General features: G+C 43.7%; 1 protein-coding gene across 1 annotated transcript in view; it reads right to left on the reverse strand.

Moving 5' to 3' along the window:
* Window positions 1–26,607, reverse strand: part of pdzd2 (PDZ domain containing 2) — a 70,589-nt gene that overhangs the window by 26,357 nt on the left and 17,625 nt on the right. The window contains exons 3-6 of the mRNA XM_036526831.1: window positions 15,632–16,115; window positions 8,233–8,378; window positions 6,075–6,207; window positions 5,271–5,441 (exon numbers count right to left, since the gene is read on the reverse strand). Of these exons, the coding sequence (XP_036382724.1) occupies window positions 5,271–5,441; window positions 6,075–6,207; window positions 8,233–8,378; window positions 15,632–16,115 (934 nt within the window). The remainder of the gene's footprint in view (window positions 1–5,270; window positions 5,442–6,074; window positions 6,208–8,232; window positions 8,379–15,631; window positions 16,116–26,607) is intronic.

Below are 26,607 nucleotides of genomic sequence, written 5' to 3' on the forward strand. Positions count from 1 at the left end.
TCAAAAGGGCCTTGAAGCCTGTCTGAACCTTTCCGAAACTTTACTTTTCCTTTTCTTGCTCGGGCTGTCCCTTCAAGCAAACCAAACATTTCCCCTTCCGAATGCCCATCTGTTTACAGACACTGTTTATTTTTGACCACTCGACTGGAACTGTCCACAGGTCCTGGGCAGCACTCCCAATGACCCGCGCCCCGACCACATGTCCACGATCATCAACGCCTGCGTTCAGGAGAGCCCAGATGAAACTGTCACGAGAGGGAAAACACTCCTCTTTGATTAATAGTGAAAATAAATATCCATCTATTTAGCTGTCCGTTCACAGAGCACATCTCTGTAAAGCTTATACTAACATGCAAATTGTGCTGATAATAAGCACAGAGCAGAGCTTTGAAGGTCTCATTACCCTTTGACTCCATTCCAGAGAACAGAATTGTGAAAATAGACCCATTTGATTTCAAGATCTTTTTCTGATCATTACAGTGATCATTTGCATGAACATAAATAGCCCATTTCAAAAAGGTTTTTACAACATTTACATATAATCATGCGTCCTCTAGCAGATAGTGGTGTTTGGCGTTTTGTGTTTTGTGTGACAAAATATGAACTCTAACAACGAGTTGAAAGCTATATGATTTTTCAAGTCATTTTGCCACAGAAAGACTCCCTAGCCCCTGAAAACTTACCTGATAGGAAACTGTATCCAAAAAAACATAAAGAAATATGTTTTAACTTTAATACATCTGATTTTCCAGAAGGACAACAAAACATTTCATATGAAGCTGAGAACATGCTGAGAAATGCCCCTGTAGCCTCTAACCTGCAAGTACACTTGTTTAATGTACTTTAGGTGGTTTTGGCTTCTAAGGATAAGTGTTTTTTTTTTTATTAAAACCATCATTGTCATGTTTAACTCTGGCATTGAGAATAATGTATTGATGCCTTTCATTTAGTACAGATTCCTGACTTCTCTTGGATGGCTCTGCTCTGCTATGAAGGGGTGCTGCCATATGGTTCCTGTCAGCTCTGGAACTGATCCCTTTAGAGGGCATGGGAATAACACTACAATTCAATCTGATTCAATCTGAAATCAACAGGCTAGCGGGGGTCTGTTAACAGAGCCCGGTAAAATGCTCTGGCATTTGCCATTTGATGAACAGTAGATGATATCGGACAGCAACGCGGCTAGATGGTCACAGTGAGATCTTTTTCTATGTACAAGATAATGTATTCAAAGTACCCCAGAAGAATTTCAGGAATCTCTTATTTTTGAGCTGAATAGGGAATCTATTCTGCTCAAAGGAACTGATCACTTAAAATGGTTATGAGGGTGCGTGACATGCAGCAAATCACTCCCAAAATAACTGCTTATACACAATGTGTATTACACAATTTTCACGCCAGTGCCTGAATTCAACAACTGTAAATGCTCATCTTGTACCATGCAGAAAACCCTGGCTCTGATTCTCAAAGCCTGATTTACAGACCCATGTTGTCACATTAATATTCCTTGAAAATCCAAGAAGTGGAAACTTAACAATTTATCTTCAGTTAACACTGTGACTGGAGGTAATGAACGGATCCAGAAATAGAACCGTTTTAATCGCAGAGAAAAAGCGACCAAAACCATTTAGCTGCAATTCAGGCTTACAAAGTCTATTTTTGTTTCCTGAAGAAAGAAAAGTTTAAGTTGTGAGGTCCTACTTTGCAAAAGTGTGAGAGGGGGAGGCGTTGAAGGAAATGACAGTTTGGTGTGCAGGGGAAGGGGTCGTGGAGGGGCCAGGCTCTCTAAAGAAAGCGCCCTGGGCTGGAATGAGCACTCGGTGGGATGGGGCGGCCGGAAACAGGAGCCGGCCAGGGGACCCTCAGCGCAAGTCCTGACAGTCACGGAACTGACAAGCCACCAACCCCCCCCCCCCCCCCCCCCCCCTCTGTAAAAGGCAGGAATCTGGCATTGCTCTGCATTTGCGATTTGGATCTTTTTTTTTTTTTTTACCAGCCTCACCAGGATGGAGAGATGTGATCTGATCTGAGTGAGTTCTCTGATGCTGACCTCCCCTTGGCTGCAGTCCCACAACTGATGGTGGTTTGATTACAGCATCAGGCTCATTCACCCACCTCAGGATCACAATTTTTGGGAGTGTCAACCTGTAAAGCTCCACAGGGCACCTGCCTACGGCAGCTGAGGTAAGGGAGTAAGGATGGGCAGCATATTAAGTCACCATTGGCTGAGTCAGATTTATGTGTTTTCCAGCCAGTCACTGTTGGCTGTAGCTGCACTGGCTGACAACTCCTTTGTCTGACTTCTATAAATGTTACGCAATAAAGATCCCCGTAAAAGACAGATTCTTAGACACATTTTGAAAAATTTGACATGAACGATAACCACATCAATAAGCTTCAACGCGGCACTGAATGCCAATCATTACTGAGAACTCTGGTAGCAGGATTCTGCAATTGAATTATCCACATTTAAACCCCGCCATGATTTCTGCAAGGAGCTTAAAAAAATTCACTTAAAAGTTTCATCCTCTGTTCCACAAAACAAACCTCAGGAAAAAAAAAGAAAAGGAATCATAATGAACTGTGTCTCTGAACGGATACGCTCCTGATTCGAGGCCTGTCTTCCTTTAACGAGTTTAAGTAATTACGAGCGGGAGGGGGGGGCTTGGTGTTTTAATTTTGGCATGCAGGGGGGGGAACTAATTTGATTAGGCCGATCTGGGAGTTATCAGTTGTCAGAAGCGCTGGCTGTCTCCTACTTGAGTGACTTTAATAGCGGCTCAGTCTCCGGCAGGCCCGCGGGCTTTGACAAACCCCGTACCTACGGAGAAGCCGGCGTGACAGTCACAGCTGTGCAGCTCCCTATCTGCAGGGCCCTGATAATTCCCTCTTCCTCCTTTCCCTCTCTCCCTATCTCTCTTTAAACAACGCTAAGCCTGCCACTTAAAAGGATCTGACAGGCAGTTCTATTCTGGAGCCCTGTACACGCACAGCCACTGTTTGAGCCACCCACATAATAATAACTATCCTCGCCCGCCCGATGAAAGCTGATACCAGCGTTGTCTTTGGGCTGGGCGTCGGGTTTCACTCCGGGATCTTTGGGGAACTCTGCAGACTGAACAAATGCCTCCCCCTCTGCCCACGCTGAACATGAAAGACACACTTCACAAACTACATCCTGAAAGCATCCTCTACGAACGACTGTAATTAAGCAAGCCTCAATTAGGGCCAGATATAGACCCAAAGCAATCTAGCAGACACCTGTGAGGAACGGGCCCCGGTATGGTTTGAGTGACACCGATTTCAAAGCACTCTTAACAAGACAGGTTCACTGAGGATTACACTGGTGCTCCAGGAAAAGTAACCAATACCGATAATTGCCTCGGTCGGGCCAGTCTCCATAACGCGAAACCCACGCGAGCGATTCACCCAGGGCTACAGGCCACAGGTGTGAATCATGATCTTGGCTTCGGTGCGGCGGGGTGGGAGACCGGAGGAAGCTGGAACGCTCGGGCTCGGGAACAGCGCGTGCTCTCGCTCTACAGTCAGGCTCTGACGCCAGCCGAGCGCTGCTCACTCCCGCAGACTGGAGCTAACGTTTCCGGAAGGCAGGGGAGCAGACCGGAATGCAGGCGCACATCCTGTGCTTCCCCTTCCTCACAGCTGAAGGGGCAGACCCGAGTAAAGGCCCTGTCACACGGCACCGCCGCCTCAAACGCCCCACCCCTTCGCCGAGCTGAAGAGTCGGCAGAGCGAGCCGTTTGCTACGAGCAGCATCTACTCGAAAAATTGGAAATGACAAGCAGTACAGCTGTGGGTTTCTCTCCTCTGACAGGAGGAGAGTTTATTGGTGCGAATGCACAATCCACTGAGAAGTCATATACTGTGGCTTTTTTTGCAGTTAAGCACATACTTCCATCCACAGCCCTGAGAAATGATGCAACCAACCCATGAATGCATCAACTGCTGTTTTCTGACAATATATCTTGGGAATTTTTGTTTAGTACCATTTTATTTTACACAGCAGTGATTTTTTTTTTTAAATTATTTTTCAAAGCAGTGGAAAACAAAGCATTTACGGCTACTACATTTTCTCAAAGACGAGAATGGGTTTGATTTCCTAATAAAGGAAAATACGGAGTTCACATTTGCTGAATTGTAACATTAGTATAATGCATCCTGCAACCGGCTCTTGGAAACAAGCACTTAATTGCCCCGATTCACTGGTGCTGTTAGCTGGAGCTGCGGTAATGGAATTAAGGGGCAGACAGAGGCAGGGGCTGGGTTTGGTTGGCGGGGGTGGAGGGGTGGGGGTGGGGGGTGTAGAGCGAGGCACATGCACTGGGGCAAATGACCCACTTTGCTGGGCTTCTGGGAGAGGCATGAGATTGGCACCATTTCCTCCCAGCGCTAATTACAGATCTGACTCATTCCTGGGTCGTAAACAACGGGCGATTAGCGACTGGCCAAGCTTGGCAAAAATCACCACTGACCTTTGCACCTTGAAGCTGCCAAATTCATGATTGACAGCACCATTTAGGAACAGCAGCCTCGATCACTGCCAGTAAACATATCTCTTGTCTCGCTTGTCTCACTTGGGGGAACGTGTTCATAATTATGTAACTATAAACATAGATGCTTTTTATCAGAATTGCTGATGAGCCCAAGCAATTAAATTTACCTCCAAGTCACTTAGATAAAAAAAGGAAGACAAACAGATAAGAGTGCCCTACTTGAGGAAATCCACATGTTTCAACAAACAAGCTGAGAAACGCAGCTGTCCTACATGAACGATAACCGTTCCATAGTCCACACGTAAGGAAAGTCCCAAACCTGCTACATCTGACACAGGCATGCATATACACAGGTATACATGTAAGAATACCCATACCATACACACGTGTAAGCACTCTCACAAATGCACAAATGCATACTATTCATGCACGCTTTTGAATGCAGACAAACGTATCTTACACTCTACTGAACACAGAAATCACTCATACACATACAAACACACAAAAATACACTTACGAGCATGGGAACATACACATGGGCATACACAAACATGCACACATTAACACACTGACACACGCAGACACATGCAGACACATGCAGACACATGCAGACACACGCACACACACGCACACACACGCACACACACGCACACACACGCACACACACGCGCGCACACACGCGCACACACGCGGCCCTGGGCTGTTGTGGGGCGGGGTGCGATCAGGACAGCTGATAGGGGTGGTGTGGAGACGTACGGAGTCCTGTGTGGGCAGGGAGAGGCTGCTGGCAGTCACGTCCTCCACATCCGGCTCCATGTTCTCCTTGTTGTCTGTGGGGGATGGAGAGGTGCCCTGGGACGAGCACGTGCTCACCAGGTCCGGCAGGCTGGTGGAGGGGTACTTGTGGAAATCCACATCCGATTCCTCCTGGAGGAAGAAAGGAAAGTTCTTGGTGGGGCATCCCTGTGTTGGCGATCGTTCACTTGTATTTTTAACCCCCTCCGAAAGTCAGCTGTGTTTCACTTGCAGCCCATGCAAATCTCCTTTCCTTTTTTCTAGATCCTCTGGGCAGCTGGCTGCACTTCCTCCTCAGAGGGGTAAAACAGCGGAGTGATTTAGTAAGTAAAATGCCCAGAGCCTACCTACTGAGAGCTCTGCTAAATTACTGCAAGAGAAGATCTTATTTTAAGCAAGGTGGCTGGTATCTCAGGAAAAGGCATTAAACCTTTCGTTATTAATTTAATCTCATTTTCCACAGAAAAGGTGAGTAAGGATTTGGTGGGAATTCTGGGTGCTGCCAACTTCCAGAACTATCCGCATGGTGTATACGTGTGTGCGTTCTATTTCTCATTCTGGTTACTTGGTGTACCCAATGACGTCCCTACCTCTCTCATCCTTAGACAGTGCCTACCTGCAACGCCTTCACCCTTCACTGCTTTTACTCTGTAATTGAATGGGAAATACTACACATAGCGGAGCTGAGAGGGGATACATCGGCAGGTGTTGCTCAGGAGGCTCTGGATCGGAGGGAATGATGGGAGGGTCGTGGGCCGGACTCACCCTGCTGGCCACCACCAGCTGCACCAGCCCTGCGGAGGACCGGAGGATGGCCACCGCCTCGTGGTGAGAGAGCCCCACCAGGGACTGGCCGTTGATCATCAGAAGCTCGTCCCCTGCCTTCAGCCTGCCGTCTCTGCAAGGGGACAATGACACGGGGGGGGGGGGGGGGGGGGCAGAGGTCACCACTCTATCCCAGAGGTCCTTACAGGCCACCTCCTTAAAGGCTGTTCCTCAGAAAATAATCAGGTGATTCTCTTTATGATCACTTAATATGTATTTGATCAGAGATATAGGTATAAGTGAATTATGGGGGGGGGTTCGGGTCAAAAGTCAAATGTTTTAGAACCCCAAGAATGCACACGTTAAGTCAATGGCCCTTGAAAGGGTGAATTATAAGCGTTCAATTTCACGACCAACAAAACGTGTTCCCCGAGGGTTTTCCCCACAGAACAATCAAGGGAGATTCTTATCAGCATGTTGAATATGAAACATGAGAACAAGAATACACAGAAAGACATTTTAGATTCAAATATCAAAAGCAATCCTTAATCATGAAGCATTTTCTTCCATTGTCTATGACCCTACATCTCCTGAAGGGAACTAAATAACCAGCAGCAAGAGTTTGAGATTTTCTTGGAACTGCACTGTGATCCCGGATATGAATGTGTTTGTGTATGTGTGTGTTCATACTGGGAAATGCAAAGTATGGTAACGTTACTTATTTTATCTAAATAATCATCATCTACAGTGCAGCATACCTCACTTTGATTTCACTGTGTATGGCGTATTAGTCGTCTTTGTTCTTGTGCCAGAAACCTCATCACTTAGTCATGAGGGTCACGATGCCCCCTGGTAAATTTGTTAGAATGTTCATTACAAGACTTTTTAAGAGGAAGCGAGAACAGGGGAAACTTCAAAGGAGCCCCAGAGATAACTGATTTTGAACACCGTCATTGAAGCCTGAGGTTCCTTCTAAGATATTTGCTCCTTGTGAAGGATTCCCACTGCCCCTGCTAAGATAAGGCAGGAGGCTTCGGCCACGAGACTCGGGTCCCCCCTGCCACAGAGATCCCAGTGACCCCCAGCTACACACAGGAGTTGAGAAGCTGCTGCTATCTAGCATATGCAGTCATGACTTCTGTCCGTGTGTTCTGCAACAAGACGGCCAGCCATCTTGCTGGGAGGCCAGTTTATACTCCCTTCGTACAACCTGGAAGGATTTCAGCTGGTTTGTTTTTTTTTTCCCTCGCCATGTGTGCTGTGCATAAAATCCGACCCCCGTGTAAACCCGCACAGACTCCTTCATCTTTGTAAATGCTCTCCCATTACGCTTAAATATCACCTTGGGGGTTAGTTAAAATGAAATAACTGATGTTCATCCAGCTCAACTCCTGGCTCATTACCGCAAACTTACAAGCGCTTTTTGGGAATTCCGGGGAACGACTGCAGGCATTAATAAAGCGCTAAGGAAAACATGTCGGCTAATTTCCTGACATGCTTCAACTTAATCAACAGAAGTGAAATTTAAACGCCACAGAGTGTATTCCCGTTATCTGTCATTTGGAATGTGCTGTTGGATGATGTTCTGGGTATGGACTTTTTCAGTAATACCGCACTTTAAGATTAAAAGAGTACATGCTAATTTCAATACCGTGCTTCAAATCAGACACATGCAAATGGTTATGTGCATAATTAAGAATTCATGAATATGCAGCTGTGCCACTTTCACAGCACAGAAGAGCTGAATGCCATCTGCCAGTAATGCAACAGGTGATTCTGTGGGTGAAGACGCACCGAAATCAGAGTATTTCAAAACGTCTGGAAAGATGAGCGACCTCCCCTCAGAGCATCCTTGTATACAGCAGCCTAAACTCTGTGTCCACTGCGCACTTGTGATATTACCTTTAGGGCAACGAGCAAGGAGCGGAGCACAAAGATTAACGTGGCTTTGAAGATTAATGAGGTTCGCCAAGTGCACTAGACGCGATGTGACCCTGCATTATGCATGAGGCCCGGACAGAACATCGTCAGAGCACGCCCCTCTCCAAGTCCACCCCCTCCACGGTGGATCCACGGTTCCTCTCCCTTCCTAAACCCAGCACCCCCCCCACCCCCCCAGCGAACAGGAGGAGGGGAAACAGGAAGGTTAAGCGCTCACCTCTGGGTGGCACCGCCCTCCTCTACGTGGGCCACGATGATGCCGTGCGGGGACCTCTTGGACCCCCGGCCTCCCGTGATTTGGATGCCCAGGCCGTCCTGCCCCTTCACCATGTGCATCTTCCAGATTCGGCTTCCCTCCCGGAGCTGCAGGGACAGACAGACAGACAGACAGACAGACAGACAGACAGTGAGCAATGGGGCTATCCTGAGCCTGCCTAACCCACCCCCAGTCAAATCCTGCCCAACACCACTTACACAGGGCCTCTTTGCAGTTACAGCAAAATATTGTGAGCTGGAATGGAACGGAATGTCCATTTGACACTGACATCAAAAAACACTTCTTCCTGCAGAGTTATATACACATGGAATTCCCTATGTACACATATATATGGAAACTCTTGCCAGGACCTAGGGTCAATCAAGACAAAACTGGGCACAGATATGATTTTTCTCTAGCTATGTTTTAATTTTCAATAATCATTTGTTTTTGATTTTCATTTTATAAATTTTTTTATTATTTTGGCTGTCTAAATGTTTGGCTTGAAATCTGTTTTATTATTATTTATGTTGTTGTTCCTGTTTAAATAGTTATTAATGCAAGATACTGTAAGCACCACAAATAAACTGTATGGTTACTTTAGATACAGGCATAATGACAAGATGAGCTGGAAGGCCTCTTCTTGCCAGTGCAATGTTCTTATGGTCTTATGTTCTAAGGCCTTTCAAACCCTCTGTGAGCCCAAACCCCAGACAGAAAAACACCATGAGTGGGGGCCCAACGCCGAGCCAAACACGTGATGTTTGAGTTTGAATAGCAACACTCAGTGGTGTGGTGGTTAAGGAACCAAAGTGTGTGGGCTCGATTTATGGGCAGGGCAGTGCTACAGTTCCCTTGAGCAATGGTGCTTAACCCGATTTGGTTGACATGTGAAAAAGGTAGGCTATGTAAGCAGCCCTGAGTAAGACTGTCGGCTAGACAAATTTATATAATATCGAATAAAATGTTGAAATACAATAAATTATTATTGTTGTTATTCCTACTGTTACTGTTATCATTATTTTTATTATTTATTATCCATATGTCCAACTTATCCAAAGTGTTATAAAGCATAGGCTGTGACAGTCTGTGACAACAAAGAGTTGGTTATGCCAAAATATCCACTTTTATCCACATTTCTGTTATGTGAGGACTCCATTCCCCAATGGTCCAGCTTTCCGGTTTCCAAAACAGGTTTTTTTTTACTATACTTATTTGACCCCCACCACCACACCTCACAATGGGGACATAAGGAGTTTAGGTGTACATTATGCAGATGTTACAGATTCAATAAACACACACAAACATATGCACATGCATACATCAGCTCATTCTCCTCCCCCGTGTTACTTAATCCCTGTCTGTACTGCAGGTGCTCACCAACCCCACCCATAAAGGAAGGCTCATCCCACCTTCTCAGGATTACCTACCCTGTGGCCCCACCCCATGTCTGTAACTAAGTGCATTTTAAAAAAATTCCCATATATGGATGAATGAAGAAAACAGAGAATCAGTAAGTGATGTCATAGTAAGACCACTCAAAACAATGGGATATGCTGCCAAGAGTGCCTCCCAAACAGAGTAACTCATCCCATAATTGTCTGCAATAGTATTTCCCCTGACCCCCAGCTGTCTGTACCTTTATCGAGGTGCTTATATGAAGTTTTGTATGAAGAAAGTAGATTTGTGTAAACATACTTTGTTCCCAATATTTTGCTGGTATTTTAAAAGTGGATAAAAAACCCCACATTTTTATTTGTGGTCAATTTTATACAGTGTGTCAAAAACCTTCAGACAGTTCAATCTATGTACCATCCATGGAGGTTTTCTGGATTCATAAAACCGGATTTGGTTGGAGCTTGCAGACTACCTCATACAGTATTTTAGAAAAGTGTACAATGCCCAATATCATCCCATTTTGGAAAAGAAATGGTCCTAAATTGCCTTGTGGCCTCAGAGGGAAGGAAATATGTGGCATAACAAGAGCGGGGAAACTAATATTAAAACTATTTTCTATCAAAACCCAGAGCAAGCAGCCACTGTTTGGAAATGATTAAAATTGCCAAATTTAAATAGTGTTTTCAACGTCCAGCTCGGTTCCAACTTCAGGAAGGAATGTTCAGCTAGAACCATTTGAAGCACGAGATCAGAAAAATATGCACCGATCCACATTTCACGTCTTATAAAAATAACTGTCCTGACAGAGAAAAAAAATAGTTTGGTTTCTATAAATAATTCCAGGAGAGCTCTTAGGGGCACCTGTCTCTGACAGGAACTGCAATCAAAGCTCCTCCAGCAGACTGCCATCGTCTGGGCAGCGGAGCGTTCATCTCGATGAGCCAAATGGGATTAGCAAACTGATGGCTGATTTAGAGATACACTCGGAGAGCAGGCTGCAGCTAGGTCTTGGATGGAAAATAATATAAATGGTTTCACACTTTTGTTTCCCCATGTCTAATGGAAGGCAAAGGTGAAAATTGTGTAAATAAGGAGTCATGGTAGTCGTCTGCCATGTAAATACCAAGAGTCACGGTAGTCATCTTAAATGGGGTGTTTTTGTAACAGCTCAATCAATGTAAATCTTCAAGTCAGCAGATTTTCCTAAAAAAAAAAAAATCACACTGGATATTTGTAGCTCAAAACCTTCAGATATGAAAAAGAGTTATGGGATCCTAATCCTGATATGAGAGTTACAGGCTCCTAATCCTGATATGAGGGTTACAGGATGATGATATTAAAGTTATGAGATCCTATCATGAGAGTTATTGGATCCTCCTGATACAGCGCCACCCAAACTAAAGTGTGAGTCATGTGAGATGCTAAACATGGTGGAGGTATCTAAATTGACTGGGGTGATTTTGATATTTCTGCACTTACATATGATATTGTGCCTTGTCACACTGTAAAATGAATCTACTGCATTTTGGTAGTAAGCAAGTCGCAAACACCCGGGTGAACTTTTCTTACAAAAAAAACCAAAAAAAAGCAAGACTCTTGCACAAGCTCTCTAACGGTTCAGTTGGTAAGGAATGACCCGGATACAGCTTTTTTTCCCTTATGTCCTCTTTAGCAGGACTTTGTTATACTGGCACAGTCAGTCAGTCAGTAATAATAAGAAGAAATGCACTGCTGATCAACAGTAACCACAGCTCTGATTACGAAACACACAACCACCGTGGCAATGTAATCAATTAGGGTATCCCACAAGCTCATAGCAGGACAGAAGCCATTAATGTCCAAAACAATAAAACAAATTTATTCAGGGTGAAAGAAGGGTCTGCTGTTCTTAGATCAGTCCCCAGCCTCACGTCCCACGAAGTGCTGGTATCACTGAGTACAGCCTACAGGTAGGTCCCTAAAGGTAACATGTGGGCCAAAATATTACTTCCTGTGCACCCGGGGACAAGGGTAATATACTGACAGAGCCAGAACTGCAGCCAAAGTGCAGTAAATTGCATGACTCACCGTGTTTATCTGCCTGTGGGTCGTTTCGCTCAGATCAACCATGCGAGTCATGCTCAGAGTGAAATTGAATTACGTGACACTTTTCAGGGAAAAAAACCTGACAATACGACTCTGACGCACATAGGCCACCGGAGAGGTAACACAGTCCTCCAGGGCGCTGGGAACTGTCCTTGGCCGCTCACTCTCCGGCCATGCTGGCACCGCCATTATTCTGCACTTAGGGCGTTGATTACTACCTGCTTTATTCTGGCGCAGGGCCACAATGGCGCTGTGGACACATGAAAAGGACGGCGAGTGGAACGGCCCCTTTTTAATGCTAATCATCTCACATCAAAAGTGTCCCATTATACCGTGGGGCGGGAGGCGCGAAACCCTCCTTCTTTAATTATATTGTGTCTCCTTGTGTTTAGTGCTGTCCACATGTCTCTTAAACAGCATGGGGGGGGGGGGGGGTGGGGGTAGGGGGCAGGGGAGGGGAAAAAGATTACAGCATATCTTCCCAACTACGGAAGGGGGCACAGACCACAAGCTTATGGAAAAACGTGGAAGACTGCAGCATACCCAGTAGATTTTTAGAACGTATAAGAAATTTTGATAGCACATCCTCAGAGACATTCACCTAACATAGCGCATATGATGGTGAGGCTCCCTGACAGTCTGAACATTTTTTTCTTCTTGTTTTGGGATTTCAAAGCAGACAAAAGTTTGATTTGTGCATGGGGAAAAAATACTGACGCTTTGATCTTCAGGCCCCATGCTTCCAAATCAACTGAGACACCGCAAATGAGATCTTTAGGATGAAACTAATTAAGAGGGAAAAAGTACAATGACTGTTTAAGCGAAATGATGTAATTTAGCGTAACAGCTCTTTAGTCAGTATCACGTTTGTCAACTATCTTCACAAAAGGAAGAAACAAAACAAGTCAAAATGTACAGTTACCATAATCACAACAGTGCTGATAGCAATAGTATGTCCAGAATGCAGAAAGGAGTGATCACAGATAACTGAAACCAGAGAATCTCAAAAGACATGAAAAACAAAGGATGAAATCTGAGCGTTTTTCGCAAAAATGAAGTCTTTATTGATCCCATTTCCTGTAAGCAAGACAGGTGTCATTTAACAAAAGAATAAAAACAACTGCTAAGTACGATCCTCGGGCACCTGTAATTGAAGCTCATTTTTTTTGCCTTGGGTAGTTAATGGGCTCAAATCAGCCAGCCACTTTCAACCACACAAGAATGCATACATTTAAACCTTGTTAATTCAGGAAATGGGTTTTAACTCTTTTTTTGTGCTTAAAACAGCTACTTGGCCACAGTATAGCAGCGGAAGTGAACACTGGGTAGTGGGTGCCGCGTGAATGATGGAAAGCAGGACGGCACCTCGGGGCACCGCTGCTTGCCTGGGCTGGCCCCCTCTTTGACAGGTGGGGCCCGAAGCGAGGAGATGGATCGCTGATCTGAGCCAGGCAGCAGGGCGGGGCAGGCTGCTGACATTCAACACCACGCACCCAAATCCAGCGCCCTAATCCCAAACTGCACGTTCCCACGACGCTCCGTGCGCCCGTACAGCGGGGCTCCGCTCCCGCTCCCGCTCCCTCGCACAAACAAAGCTAATAATGAGCTATGACACCTCCCAGCTTTTCTAAAGAGGCCTCTCTGCTAATGAGAGAATATAAGGTGGAGAGAGAGTACTTTCGCTATCAGCACAACACCATAATGTGCAGAAACTGCAGATGTGCACACCCACCCACACACACACGCGCACGCACACGTGCACGCACACGCACACGCGCATACACGCATGCACAAAAACACATACGTCCTCACACTCGTACACACACACACAAACCCAGACACATATATACATAAACACTTGCACATGTACAAGTACACAAACACACACACACACACACACACATATACATAGAATCAAGCAGATACAACATAAAAAGTGATATATTGTATGTTTTGACAATATATTAATTTAAGGCAGCTTCCTCTAAGTGGTTTGTACACATATGAATCATCAGCTGTGACTAAGCAGCAATGGAGGAGATAAGTAGCAAGATTAACACGCCTCAATAGATTTACTATGTCCTGGCTGGTGTAGGGAAAAAAAAACTAAAATAATATAAGGACACCCAAGCGCTGTGTGTAGGATCAAGCGTTCCCATGAAAAGAGTGACTCACACCTTTCATTCTCAGGTCTGATTTCACATTTTTCTACAAACTCTGCTCAGATGTGTAAACTCAGACGCGAAGGGGAGAATAATCATCTTCCCATGTGTGGTAAGACCACAAAAAAGCTGTGGTCATCCCTGACCTTTAGCATTTCCTCAATCATCCTGATGACCACTGCACTTACTGAAAACACCTCTTCCGAGTCCACTAATTTAGGCCTACATAATGCATTATGAACCTTGAAACCTTTCCTTGCAAACAAAAATTAGATACCTTATCTGCCACTGCACCTGGGTCATGCTTTCAACCAAAATGGCTCCTTTACAGATCACATTGTATGCTTGGGTTGCAGAATGTATTTATATTACTGTGTAAGATTTTTTTTTCTTACATTCAGCTAGGTTTGCCATTAATGGGCTGCAGCGCAGTTTAGCCTTAAGAAATAACTTCTGAAAATGCAGCACATAACATAACACGGGCAAGGCTGATCTCATGTAGATCTCATGTTTAACTAAAAACTTTGCAATTCTACAGTGGAGCCATGCTCAGATGCCAACTTCCTGTAGCAGTACAATGTGAAGGCCTCTACAGAAGTCATCAGCAGCTCTGTAGCAAATCCCAGGCCAACTCCAGGAAGGTTTGTGGGTGGGGGTTGGGGGACATTGACTAAATACCTCCGAAAAAGCACATTATGTAACCAAATATCCATCCGCTCATCTTATGAGATGATATAATGATTTCCTCAGTAATGTTAGCCTGACTGCACACCACATAATTAAGACATCCAAACAGCGTGGGAGAGAGACATCTCTCAACAGCAAAACCCTGCGGCATGGGGAACTATTTGGACAGAGGTGTATGGAATCTTAATCTAGACTGCACACGCATATGTATAGAGAATACATTATACATTCTGTGTTTATCTGGAGGAAAGGTAAACAGTTAGGAGGTTTAAGGAAGAGGAGCAGAGCCAGAAAAGCCAGAAGTCAGAGCAGAGATTGTTTCAAAAAGGGAAATCTGCCCAACAAGGCAACCAGAGATGGAAATGAGTGGAGAGTCCTGGGTATGGCGTCTGGACCCTTTCGCTCGCAGGCAGTGTTCTCAGACAAACTCACCCCCAAGCACCAGTCAGACCCAACCCCGCTCGGCCTCAGAGATCACACGAGATCGGGGAGGGTTAGGCTGCGCTGGAAATTAAGGCTATCCCTTTCCTGCTGGTGCACAAAAACCCACAGACACATGCTTGCATCTGCCCAGAAAGCCACGGCTGCTATTTTTGAGCGATGAGCACTCTGAGTCATTATAAAAATTAGGAACGCAGATACAGATCGGACACGCTGCCGTTGGCTGTAGAAGACCAGAAACATGTACAAACAGCCACATAATAGGAGCACAAACCCCTAATTAACATGAGGGATATCAAACCGTTTCAGTGAGACAGTGATACAGAACGTAATTTATAAGCTTGTACAGTGTCATTTTGTTGTGTGGCTTTTAGAAGTCTCTTTGAAAGCATAAAAGGAGATTCTAGGGAGAGCGTAACATGAAGATACATTTTGTCTTTCATTACCACTGATCCTGTCCCATATTTTGTAAATAAGTGTAGAAATGAGAATTACAGACTTAAAAAGAGGCACATGATGTACTATTCAATTTCAGGATGAACGGCTGAGCTGGTGACTGTGTGCAGGGGTTAGTATTTGTCTCTTACCTGGCTGGAGGGCTCGCTGCTCAAAGACTCGGTCTTGCAGCTTTCAGAGAGCCGTATTCGGGGGTGGGCCGGCAGGGTGGCGGCGTACCCCCCGTTGTGCATGTGGGCGGGCACCGTCGCAGCGGGCACGGCCGCCGGCCTCTCCTCCGTGGGCGTGCTCGTGGGAGTGCCGCCCTGCGGGGGCGTGGCCTCGGCGTCCATGGACGAGCCGTAGCCGTTCTCCTGCTCGAAGTCGCGGCCGTCCTTGCTGTCCTTGCTGTCGCGCGTGAAAGAGGAGCGGGAGATGACCCCGAACTTGCGCGTGCGCTTGCCGTTCTGCGCCGGGCTGCCCCCGGGCTCGGAGGAGACGCTGCTCCTGTGCTCGCCGGCGCCGCCCCCGCTGCCGACGCTGCCATTGCACGGAGGGAGGGGGGCCTTGCGTTTGATGCGCCGCAGCATGATCAGGTAGATGCATCCGCCATTCCAGCACTGATCAGCCAGGTAACTGCAAAGACAAGAGGTGCATACATGAGGTGGAATTCTCTTATCCACATGGGCATAGCAGTACAGGTTTCAAATTAGAGAAAAAAGTCCTGTGTGTGAGCAGCAATGTAGTATAGTGGTGGGGTACAGGGCTCGCAACCACAAGGTTGCTGGTTCAATTCCCCACTGGGGCACTGCTCGACCTTGGGCAAGGTACTTAACCCACAACTGCCTCAGTAAATACCGAGCTGTATAAATATATAAAATTCCAACATATGTAAGCCAATCTGGATACGATCGTCCTCTACATGACAACAATGTAACGTAATTTCATATTTTTACTTTTTGTAATAATTTTCACATTTGTGAGGTGTGACAGATCTGCCGAATAGTAAGCAAATCCCTGGTGAAATACTGCAGGCTGAAAGAAAGTAATTCCACTTCTACTTATTTTCATACTCATCCCAACATCTTTACTGGGAATGGGATTGTTGAAATGTCTGGAATCCGGACATCTGCTGGATCATTCCAATACTTTCACCTTCACTGAGGTTCACGGAGAGTTCAAGCCGTCTCAATTTGGCCTGACTGCATTACATAACACTGAAATCCCGATCTGATGAATCATACCATTTTGACATTAGGAAAAGGTTTTTCAATAAACCCAGTAATTAATATTACCTTTGTAAATATGGGAAAGTTATGCTTAAAGCTACAACTAATCCTACAAATATTTCAAGCATACTTACTTTGACAGTTCTGATGAGTCCAGGAAACCTCAGCTATTAAAGGCTGGTCAGAAAGATGACAGTAAAACAGGAATATAAACGGTATTCAATATTCTCCTGTTTATTCTGATAAGCACAGAAGTCCAGCCGGGCTAATTTAACCAAGAGCCATTTAAATGCTGTAATGTAGTTGCAGAACACTCCTCATTAACTAATAACTACAGAGTTCTGAACAAATCCACTAATGAGTTCCGAACAAATACACTAATGAGAATTATTCCCTTGAAAACAGGAAGGTCAGATGTAGTACGGTTGGCAGAGCACACTTTGCAAAACCCCATGTGAGGACAAGCCAAGCAAGAGAGTCACAACACAGAGGCTGAGAGCAACAGTGACAGCTATTAAATACAGAACGCTAATAACACTATTTGTTTGATGGAAGTTCCTGTAATCGTCATATTTTGCCACACTTTAATGCTTTTGACAATGGGAAATCAAACAATGTCAACAAACACCTGACGAAAAAGCTTCTGAACTGGTCATTGCCCAGCATGAATTTTTAGCGTTGTCGGTTTATTTCCACTGTTGAAGGCACCAAGATAAAACAAAACCCAGAGAAAGTGTTTGACTGGCCTGATAAGCCAAATGTGGGCCTGCGTGCTTGGTGCAGCAAAGACTCCCTGGGCTTCATTTTCCAAATACTTCTCGACCTTTTTCCAGGAACGTTCAAACAGCTTTGATGCTGTGAGTCAATTGGCATGTCACACGACAACTGCAAGGTAGACTACTGACCCTTTTTCATGGAACGGCCCAAGATGCCCTCTGAGTACACTTGGTTATTTGTGATCAGATGCAGCCAGTAAACACTAACAGCATCCTGCTGAGTCCTGGCAAGATTTTATTACCTCTTGCATGACTGCAAAACCTAGTTCGCTTTGAAGGGAACTTGAGTTCACATCTTCATGCCAGCTAAATATTAACCTTATAAGTCGTTTTTTATTGCTTAAGGAGCTTATCATTAACCAGTTCTGTGCCTTGTCATGTAAAGAGTAAAGAGCTAATTGTCAAGAAAAGAAAACACTCAAGGAAAAATGACCACATTTTAAAATGCGGTGTTTCCCATTCGGAGGGTGTGTAAATGCACCTTTGATTCTATTTAGAAAGTCCTGCAAATAAGCTTATTTGATACTGTACTAAATACTAAAAGTAACGGTGCACTGTATGTGATATTGGCAAACAAAACTATATGTATATTAGACTGCAGAAGGGTATACTTGAAACATTAAATGTTTCCTTTATCCATTTGAGTAAATAACACTGTTATAGGGATGAAGAATTGCTACTCAACAATGAGGTAAATTAAGCATATTTGAATATATGAAATATGAATATAAAGTACTGTGATAAATATAACACACAACCAAAGGCATATCACAGAAAGGGCGACGCTACACACCTTGATATCTGTGGAGGGAATGTCAACGCCGTTAAGCATCGTTAGATTTTGCTCCGAGCTTCGGTTTCATTTCATTTCAAAAACAGCATTGCTGTTACGCGTCCTACGCGTAGAGTGTCTATCAATATCCCACAGCGGCCGTGGTCTATTTTCTCCATAGTTGGAGAGGCTTTCTGTTCTCGAACAAAGGGACCTGGCTCCCTTTCTCTCGCATATGACAATGTCCTGACTTGCTACTCTGACAGAGCTGATGCAATGTGCTAACAAAGCTTTTGCTTACATCCCAGAATGGAGTGGCAGACAAAGCACCAAGCCAAACCTAATCAAAACAACCAACGACAAACACAAAAATAAAGACTTTTGCTGCAGAGGGGAGGGAAATCAGCTGGAAAACATCCTTGACATATAAACCCGAAATGTTTTGAGGAAAATTATTTGGCGCAAAAAAAAAAAAAAACTCAACAATGCTGTATTACTGGACATCATTGGTGGCATTTTGTCATGAACAGTATTTTTTAGGCATGGGGGAAAGACACTAAGCACTGACTATGTGCACAAATATCCCTTAACTAAATGCTTAAGGTAAATATTCATCCATAAATGTTTGCCCAGTCATTAAAGTAATGGAACAGTAAATTCATCACTGTCATAATTACTTTACCCATGATCAGAAACAACATCAGAACGTGGGTGACATTTATACACTCCATCAGAAGAGAAAATTACAGCAATAATGCTTAGCTCAGCATTGACTCGTTAGATGTGACTGCGTTATTCTCATTTCCAGAAATCCTGTCTTCTACCTGACATACTAATAATGCAAAAATATTGTCACATTTTCTACAGTGCATTTATGTTCCATGTTGAGAAAAACCAGCTACTCTGAAGGCTGTTCAATTCAATGCAATAGATCATTTGAGGCTTTTAAGTAACCGTAGAAAGAGTGTACAGCGGCCAGGCAGTAATGTTCCCAATACAATCAGCATGCGTGATATTACTGCACGCTGCACTAAGGATGGAAAGGGAGCTCAATTAACTTGCGAATTACTTTTCCAGAAATTTCATAAAATTCATAGATATGCTTTTCTCGTAACAGTAAAAATGACAGACATTTCTAGGCATGGGTCTGTAAGTTCCATTTGAAAGATTCTAAGCACTTCATTAAATGACGACATAGAAAAACCAAAGCAATCAAACAAAAAAAAATACAAAGCCTTAGCAATACAGTTTGATATAAACTGGTTCAGCACTGGTTTTGACTGAAATCCAAACCTGACCATTGTAGAAGGAGTGTTTTGAAGCACAAGACTAAATACAAGGCATTTAAAACACTCAGTCATCCTGACCTTTTTATCCACCAAATTAAAAGTTTCCATGGTGAGTTTACATTTTAATTGAAGAAATCCTATTTAGAAGTTGAATCATTCTACATTTTCAATTTTCAGTTCTGTCCTACTGACTAGGTCAACATGCACAGAGTCACACTATTTTCATGTGATGGAAAACAAAAATGAATTTGTTGCTATTTACGAGGTATTAAATATATGTAACTGTAAACATCACTGACACTATCCTCTCATACAGTAAATCCTACAGTCTGCTCCCTGTAAAAAACAGGCTTCGTTTAGACCTCTCTACCTTTGATCATTGTTATAATCTAGATCTAAGAAATCTAGAAGAAAGTTTTGCCTAAATACAACTAGCAGATTACCTGCCAATGGCCCTCCTCTCATTTCTTCTGCCATCTGGAATTCGTTCCCAGCAGCCCTACTGTTCGAGCGCCCTCTGCCAGAGCGCTGGGCCGCCTCTCGGGTCGGCCCGCGCCTTCTCGTTTTTATCGCTCGGCCAGGTTTGTCAGCACAGCCCCTATTTCCAGACCCACCGTTGCTCATCTCCGCAGCCAGACTTCCTCCCCATATGCCTGGCAGCTTTCAGAGAGCAGAGCAAAGCCCTTTACCGCGCAGAGATTGTCACTGGTTCTCCTTTCCCCCGGTTTCCCGGACCGTACACCTGCAAGAGCGGCCTCTGTGCGGCAGAGCGCTAAGCGCCCCTCTCTTGACCCTGCAGGGTGAGCAGTCCGTGAGGGCTTCTCAGGTTGAAGAATGCTGCTGTCACTTTCAGGGCCTTCAACCACAGGCACCGCGGCTTCTGATAAGCCCCCCGACTTTACAGGGCATTTACGGCGCATACCGAGAGCTGCCAGCAGAGGAAAAAGAGAGGTTGCACCCCCAAGTTGTAGCCAGTTACCAAGACAACAAGTGGTCTCATTAGGCCTGGCATGAAAAGCTGCACACAGCTAATGTGTGGTGCACAAACAGTGGGCAGAGTGCAGCCTAACAAAAACAATATGTCAATAAGGGGATTGAAAAAACAGCTTTTTCATGCGGTTTACTTCACAGCGCAATATGATGGAGACTATAAAAACCCATATTCATGTTGTGTATTCATTTTGCTTTTCAGTTTGTTTTCATGGATAATGATGCAGACTGTAAAACCCATATTAATTGTGTGTATTTGTTTCATTTTTTTAATTGTCCCACAGGGTAATGATGGGGACCATAAAAAAGCCATATTCATCTTGTGCACATTTTATTTTCCAGGATTTTATTGGAGAAGCAATTTTAAAATAATGATATGAGGAAGCCATGAAAAACTGTCATCAGCATTCATTCTTGGAAATAACCCTAAATAATCAAGTTTAAGCAATACTGCAGTATACTGCAGGATACAATACTGCTGCTGCTTCCATTGCCACAGGGGACCAAACCATTTGTAGAATGTACCCTGTCAACATAATGCACATCATTTGGCCTGACAGCAGATTTTTGGTTAGTGCCGCTAACAGATGGAGGGCCGTCTTAGTTGGAAAATTTATCAATCAGTTAGAGTAGTTGCTAGGTCTCCACGGTAATAACGTGGGAGGTCATGACCACAGCAGATGAAACCTTTACACTGAGCCATTTAATTCATATTTGTCAAATGAGATGAAGGCCTGGTACATAGTGGGCAGAAACCTGTACAGTCCAATAATCCAGAGCTCTGTCTGAATTTCTTGTCAGCACATGACCTATCAAGGCCTCTGATCTTGAGATGATATTTCAATTGCTAACCTATATTTCACTGCTTATGACTAATGTCACTGTCATCATACTGGTTGAGTGGGGGTACCAGCTGGGTGGGGGGATACCAGTGACCACATTTGGAATTTGCCAATAACAGGAAAATAATCCTGAACATGATTAGGGAACAGAATCTGGAAAATGGATATGGCCATTTAATATTCAGGATCTCATTTTATTTCTGAGCTTGTTCTATGACTCCTAAAGGGAGGTTATAGGAAATAATATCACATCAAACTCCCTGGGTGTCATCCAAACACATATAGGCATATGGCAAAAGCTCCAGCTTGTATCTTGACTAATGTGCTGAATATCGTATCATGTCCCATAGAGGTGCTTCTGGGAGGCAAAGCACACCTTTTGACATTTTAACAATTTCTTTTTATGGGGTATTTCACCCTCATGAGGCGGTCGATAGGAAGAAACTTGGCCCCAGGAGCTTCAGTGAGGGACACATCATTGTATCACATGTAAGGACACATCATCATATCATGTCCCACTGAGGTACTTCAGGAAAGCAAAGCACACCTTTTGACATTTTAACAACTTCATTCTACGGGGAATTTTCTACCTCCTGAGGCAGTTCAACGCACTGGTGAGTCACACATAAAAGATTCATTCTAGGAGATAACGTCCATAGACTAGACTCCCTCATTCTTTCTCTCATTTCTCAAAACCGATACTCAGGTACATAAAGTACCACTCCTCTGACATAAGTTTAATATAATGATTAGAGATGTAGAAACTAGCCACACTGGAACAGTGGGTAGAACTGTGGCTCAAACCAGCCTGTATCGGCTCACTACAACCCTCCTGACTTCCACAGTACACACTAATGTCGCGCCTGTTGATATTACTTTAGTTAAACCTGAGTAGACATAAACCTTACTCTTCAAATTTCACATATGAAAGCCCACCATTAGTGCAGTATATTACAACAGGCAGTAAAGAGGTTGAGATGAAAGCATCCAAAGAAGCCATACTGCGTATTTTCAAAGTGCTCCGAGTGGTAATTGAATCAGTCTACGGCGGCTACAGAGGGAGTGACAGAAACACAATACACGGGAGGTAAGAAAGGACAAACGGTGGGGCCAGACGGTTCCTTCATCTTATTAAAGGCCAACGTGCAGGCCTCTCTGGGATCTTTCAGAAATGTGCTCAGAGGCACAAAAGCCACCATGTGGGCCCTTCAAAGACAGAGTCTAACATGAATTACAGTGTTACCAGGACGACTTATGATGCAGACAGAATTTCACAATCTTGTTTGAGCCCAGGAGGTGGACACACGTGGGAAGGCAGTGGGGTGCAGACAATATTACCCTGCAGTTTGACCTTTCAGTAAACATGCCCCGTTACAAAAGATTACACCACTTTCAAACACCATTAAAACCTGAACTGAAGCAAGCATTACACTAATGTTACTTCCACAATGTTATGAGTCTGGCAGCAGCTGAAATACATGGAAATTTCCTTAAGTAACGGAAAGCCAAGTAACTGCTTAATTATTCAAAGGAAAAATCACTATGCTGTTGGACTGAATCCAGGGCTTATAACTTTAACACTGATTGAGTTCCTTTGATGGATCTAAATCTATTTAAAGCAGTAGACACTGTTATAATTTAGAAAAATTTGGGCCATATAGTCTACTTCTAAACAATTTAAATTTAATTCATTTAACAGAATGCAGATGAACAAATAGGTGCAAGCTAAATGAAAGGAGAATCATAAAATATGATTTAATTGCTCTAAAATGCAGAATACCCATTTGTCAAATGACAGCAGACAAATCTGGTAAAGGGGATGACCAATTTGCTCCTACGTATTCAGCCCAGGGTACCTAGTTCATCAACTCAGCTTTCATCTCCAGACATTTTGGAGCTCTACATTTGTGAGGACTTGAGAAGTTTTAATGAGTTATGGAAGTACCATTCCATTTTTAAACCAAGGGCTCCTAAACAAATCCTTCTCCACCATTAGGCTTATTTTTTTCTGACGATAAACAGCTTCTGATTTCTGCAGAGGGCCCATGCACACATTGCAGGCTACACACACAGCCCTAAAACTCAGACAGTGATTTGATCAGAGCTAATACACGTCGCTGCATCAGTAGAATTGATCTTATTATCTCCATTAATTCAGCGAATGTCACTGAGGTGTTTTGGACGCTTTTGGGGACTTAATGGGAATATGGAGCGTTGCACATTTCTACTTGTTATTGAACATGCAAAATTCACCCGCACGCATGTGAAACGTCTCTGCCCCGTTTCTGTCACATTTCTCTACAGTTGTTTTTCATATTCAGTTTCCCTCATGTGAACAAAGCTATTCTGGGCTGAAGAATTCACTTGATCACACTAGACCACTGATGACAAAAAAAAACCATGATTCACTCTGTTCTATCCCTTCAGACCATCTTTATCATCAGGATGTCATCAAGGGCAGCAATTGATATTAGGCAACTGAATTCTGAGTTGGAAACTATTAATATAAAGACATTTTGATGGATTCTTCTCAAACAAATAGTTCTTCATATAGAATAAATGTGTATTGCCCAGTAAATGCTTGCTTTAACTGGTGAACCTTTCACTGACTGCAAAGCAGACATATTCAACAACAGCCATAGATTTGTGGCACCAAAATCCCCCCCCCCCCCCCCCATTTTCTCTCAAATAAAACCCAAAAGAACACACTGCCATCTTCCATACACCCACACCCATCACACACATTGCATCAGAGTCATCACCACATTGGTGATAATGCAACAGATTATATTTAGAGATTACATGAGGAAACTCATGTGTTTACTGGAGACTGCGCTTGGGGGGGCGTGCTGGGATCGGCGTTTCTGCCAAACACTGACGGGTCGTGGTTTCCAAATGAACGACCACAACAGCATGCATCCCCACTCAAATAACAGTCAGAAATAGCATCTTTTTAAATAATCACACAAACCAGCAGAGTTTTTTTAAACGCAACATTACATATGCTGCTTAACATTTGGAAAGCTCCATCGAGAAGCTTGACTGTCTAGAATTTCAGAAGGAAACGTCTGAAAGGGAGACTGGGCCATAACAACCTCATTATCAGATGAGAAAAACAAACCTAGGTTTCGGACCTGAATACACTCCCCCATACTGTTGAAACAAATCATACGTGTATGAAAAAATAAAAATTAAATATTTAAAGAAAGTGCAAATAATGCAGACTTTGGTTATTATCCTAATGGAACATACACCTTTTAGCTTACTTTTGATATAATGACAGAGATTAAGGCAGATAACCAGTGGACTGAATTCTCGACACGCAAAAAGCTCAATGCTAGGGGGATGAAACACAGCTGAAGATTACACTGCAATTATGAGCTTGTGGGGCTTGCTTCTAATTATGGGATTTCCACTGTTGTGAGTGCAGAGCCCACCTTCCAGTAGGTTCTGTGCATCTCCACCAGTCAATGGAATGTTGGAGAAGCGCTGGAAAACAGCCATGCGGCTCTTCCTTGCAGCGGACTGCCCCTTTTTACAGCAGGCAGGGCATACACCCAAGAACAAACATCCAACACAGCGATTTTTCACTCACAATTACCCAGCATGCTTTCCGTTTCAACAGGGTGAGATAAGAGGCACCTTTCACAGCAGATTGACACTTATGCATCATGTGAAGTTCAACGGTCACCAAAATAACCAAAAATGTAGCTTAAAAATGAAAAATGTCATATTTGTCCTTGTTTCTCAAAGCTGAAGCCAAAAGTTAAGCCATAGTGCTTAGACTTAATGCCACCCTCTCCAGGCAAGACTGCCAATGTAAAAGTATCAATTGCATATTGCAGTATAAAATGAAGCCTGACATGCTTTTCTTTGCCATTGCTTCTCTTTAATAGAGAGAAGAAAACTACATAAAATCCAGTGTTCCAATATCTGTTCTCTACACAGACATCTTCAATGCCCTGACCTCACACAAAGACAAAGCAAACAGACATGTGTTGAACTCACCAGTCTAGCTTACTACCGAAAAGAAAAAGCTAATCTTTCTTGTCATCTTCTCCTAACATGACGCCTTCTTTAATATTATTACAAAATAAACCAAAAAAAAAAAAAACTAAACGTGTTCATTTACTGTGGTTGGCTTGCAAAATGGACATAATGCAATCATTTAATTATAAAATGCAATGAAATTACAAAGGGCCATCAATTACCATCAATCTTTTCCCATCTTTAGCTATCAATTACGCATTCAATGAAAAAAAGTTCTGTCTACATACTGCGCCTAGTTGAACAGATTGACATCCCTGACTGATTGTTACTCAGATCTTCCTTCTGTTTTATGAATCACAGAAGTTTGGGTCTGTGAAAAAGTATGGAGCCATTAAACAGGTCTTCATCTCAGGAGTGGATCAAACTGTGATGCAGACTAGGCCTTCCGCAGTCCACTTAGTGAAGGCTGCTAGACAGGAATAAGTACAGTAATTAGTACTGATTCTAGATAGCTGATGTTCCCTTTAGTTGTGTAACATAAAGACTGTTTCTCTCTCTCTTAGGAATGTCCTGTTCCTTTATCTCCTCAACCTTTTAAACTAGCCTGGTATTTAAAGATGGTTATTTCCTCCTGGTATTCTGGGATTGAGCAAGGAACCTTTGGGAAGGAATGCCTTTCAGAAGGCAGGCGTCAGGGCCGGTTTGGATCGTTCCCCTCTGTCACAGTTCCTCTGCAGAGGATGAAAGAGCCCCTGTGTCTCCATTGAACCAAACGGAGGCCTTTATCGTGCATGTCTCAGAGGAAACGCATCATCATCACTGAGGATTTTACACTATCTCCCCGTTCAAGACCCAGATTCCTGCTTCACTACCTGTTTGTTCCCTGAAAAAAAAACTATTCTGACTCGGTTCAGCAAGATTCAGAACTGTGCAGACTGTAGGACTGTAGTGCTAGCACAAATAATAACATACCAAGATGAAAACACGCAGTTTCTCTGAGGTCAATTGAAACTTTTAATCAAACACAACTCAGTCACAAGTACAGAGACATTTGCACAAAAGGACCACAACTGTCTCCCTCAATGTTCAAACAAACTACACATAATCCGCAGATGGCGACAGGCTATTTTAATTACAAACACCACAATAGCAACAATAAAAACCACAATGTCAACAGCAGCAATAACTGCACAATTAAAGTACTACAGTGACTTTCAGGAAAGAACCTCAAGGCTGAAGT

Source organism: Megalops cyprinoides, chromosome 4 (genome assembly GCF_013368585.1).
Source record: "Megalops cyprinoides isolate fMegCyp1 chromosome 4, fMegCyp1.pri, whole genome shotgun sequence".
Taxonomy (NCBI): Eukaryota; Metazoa; Chordata; class Actinopteri; order Elopiformes; family Megalopidae; genus Megalops; species Megalops cyprinoides.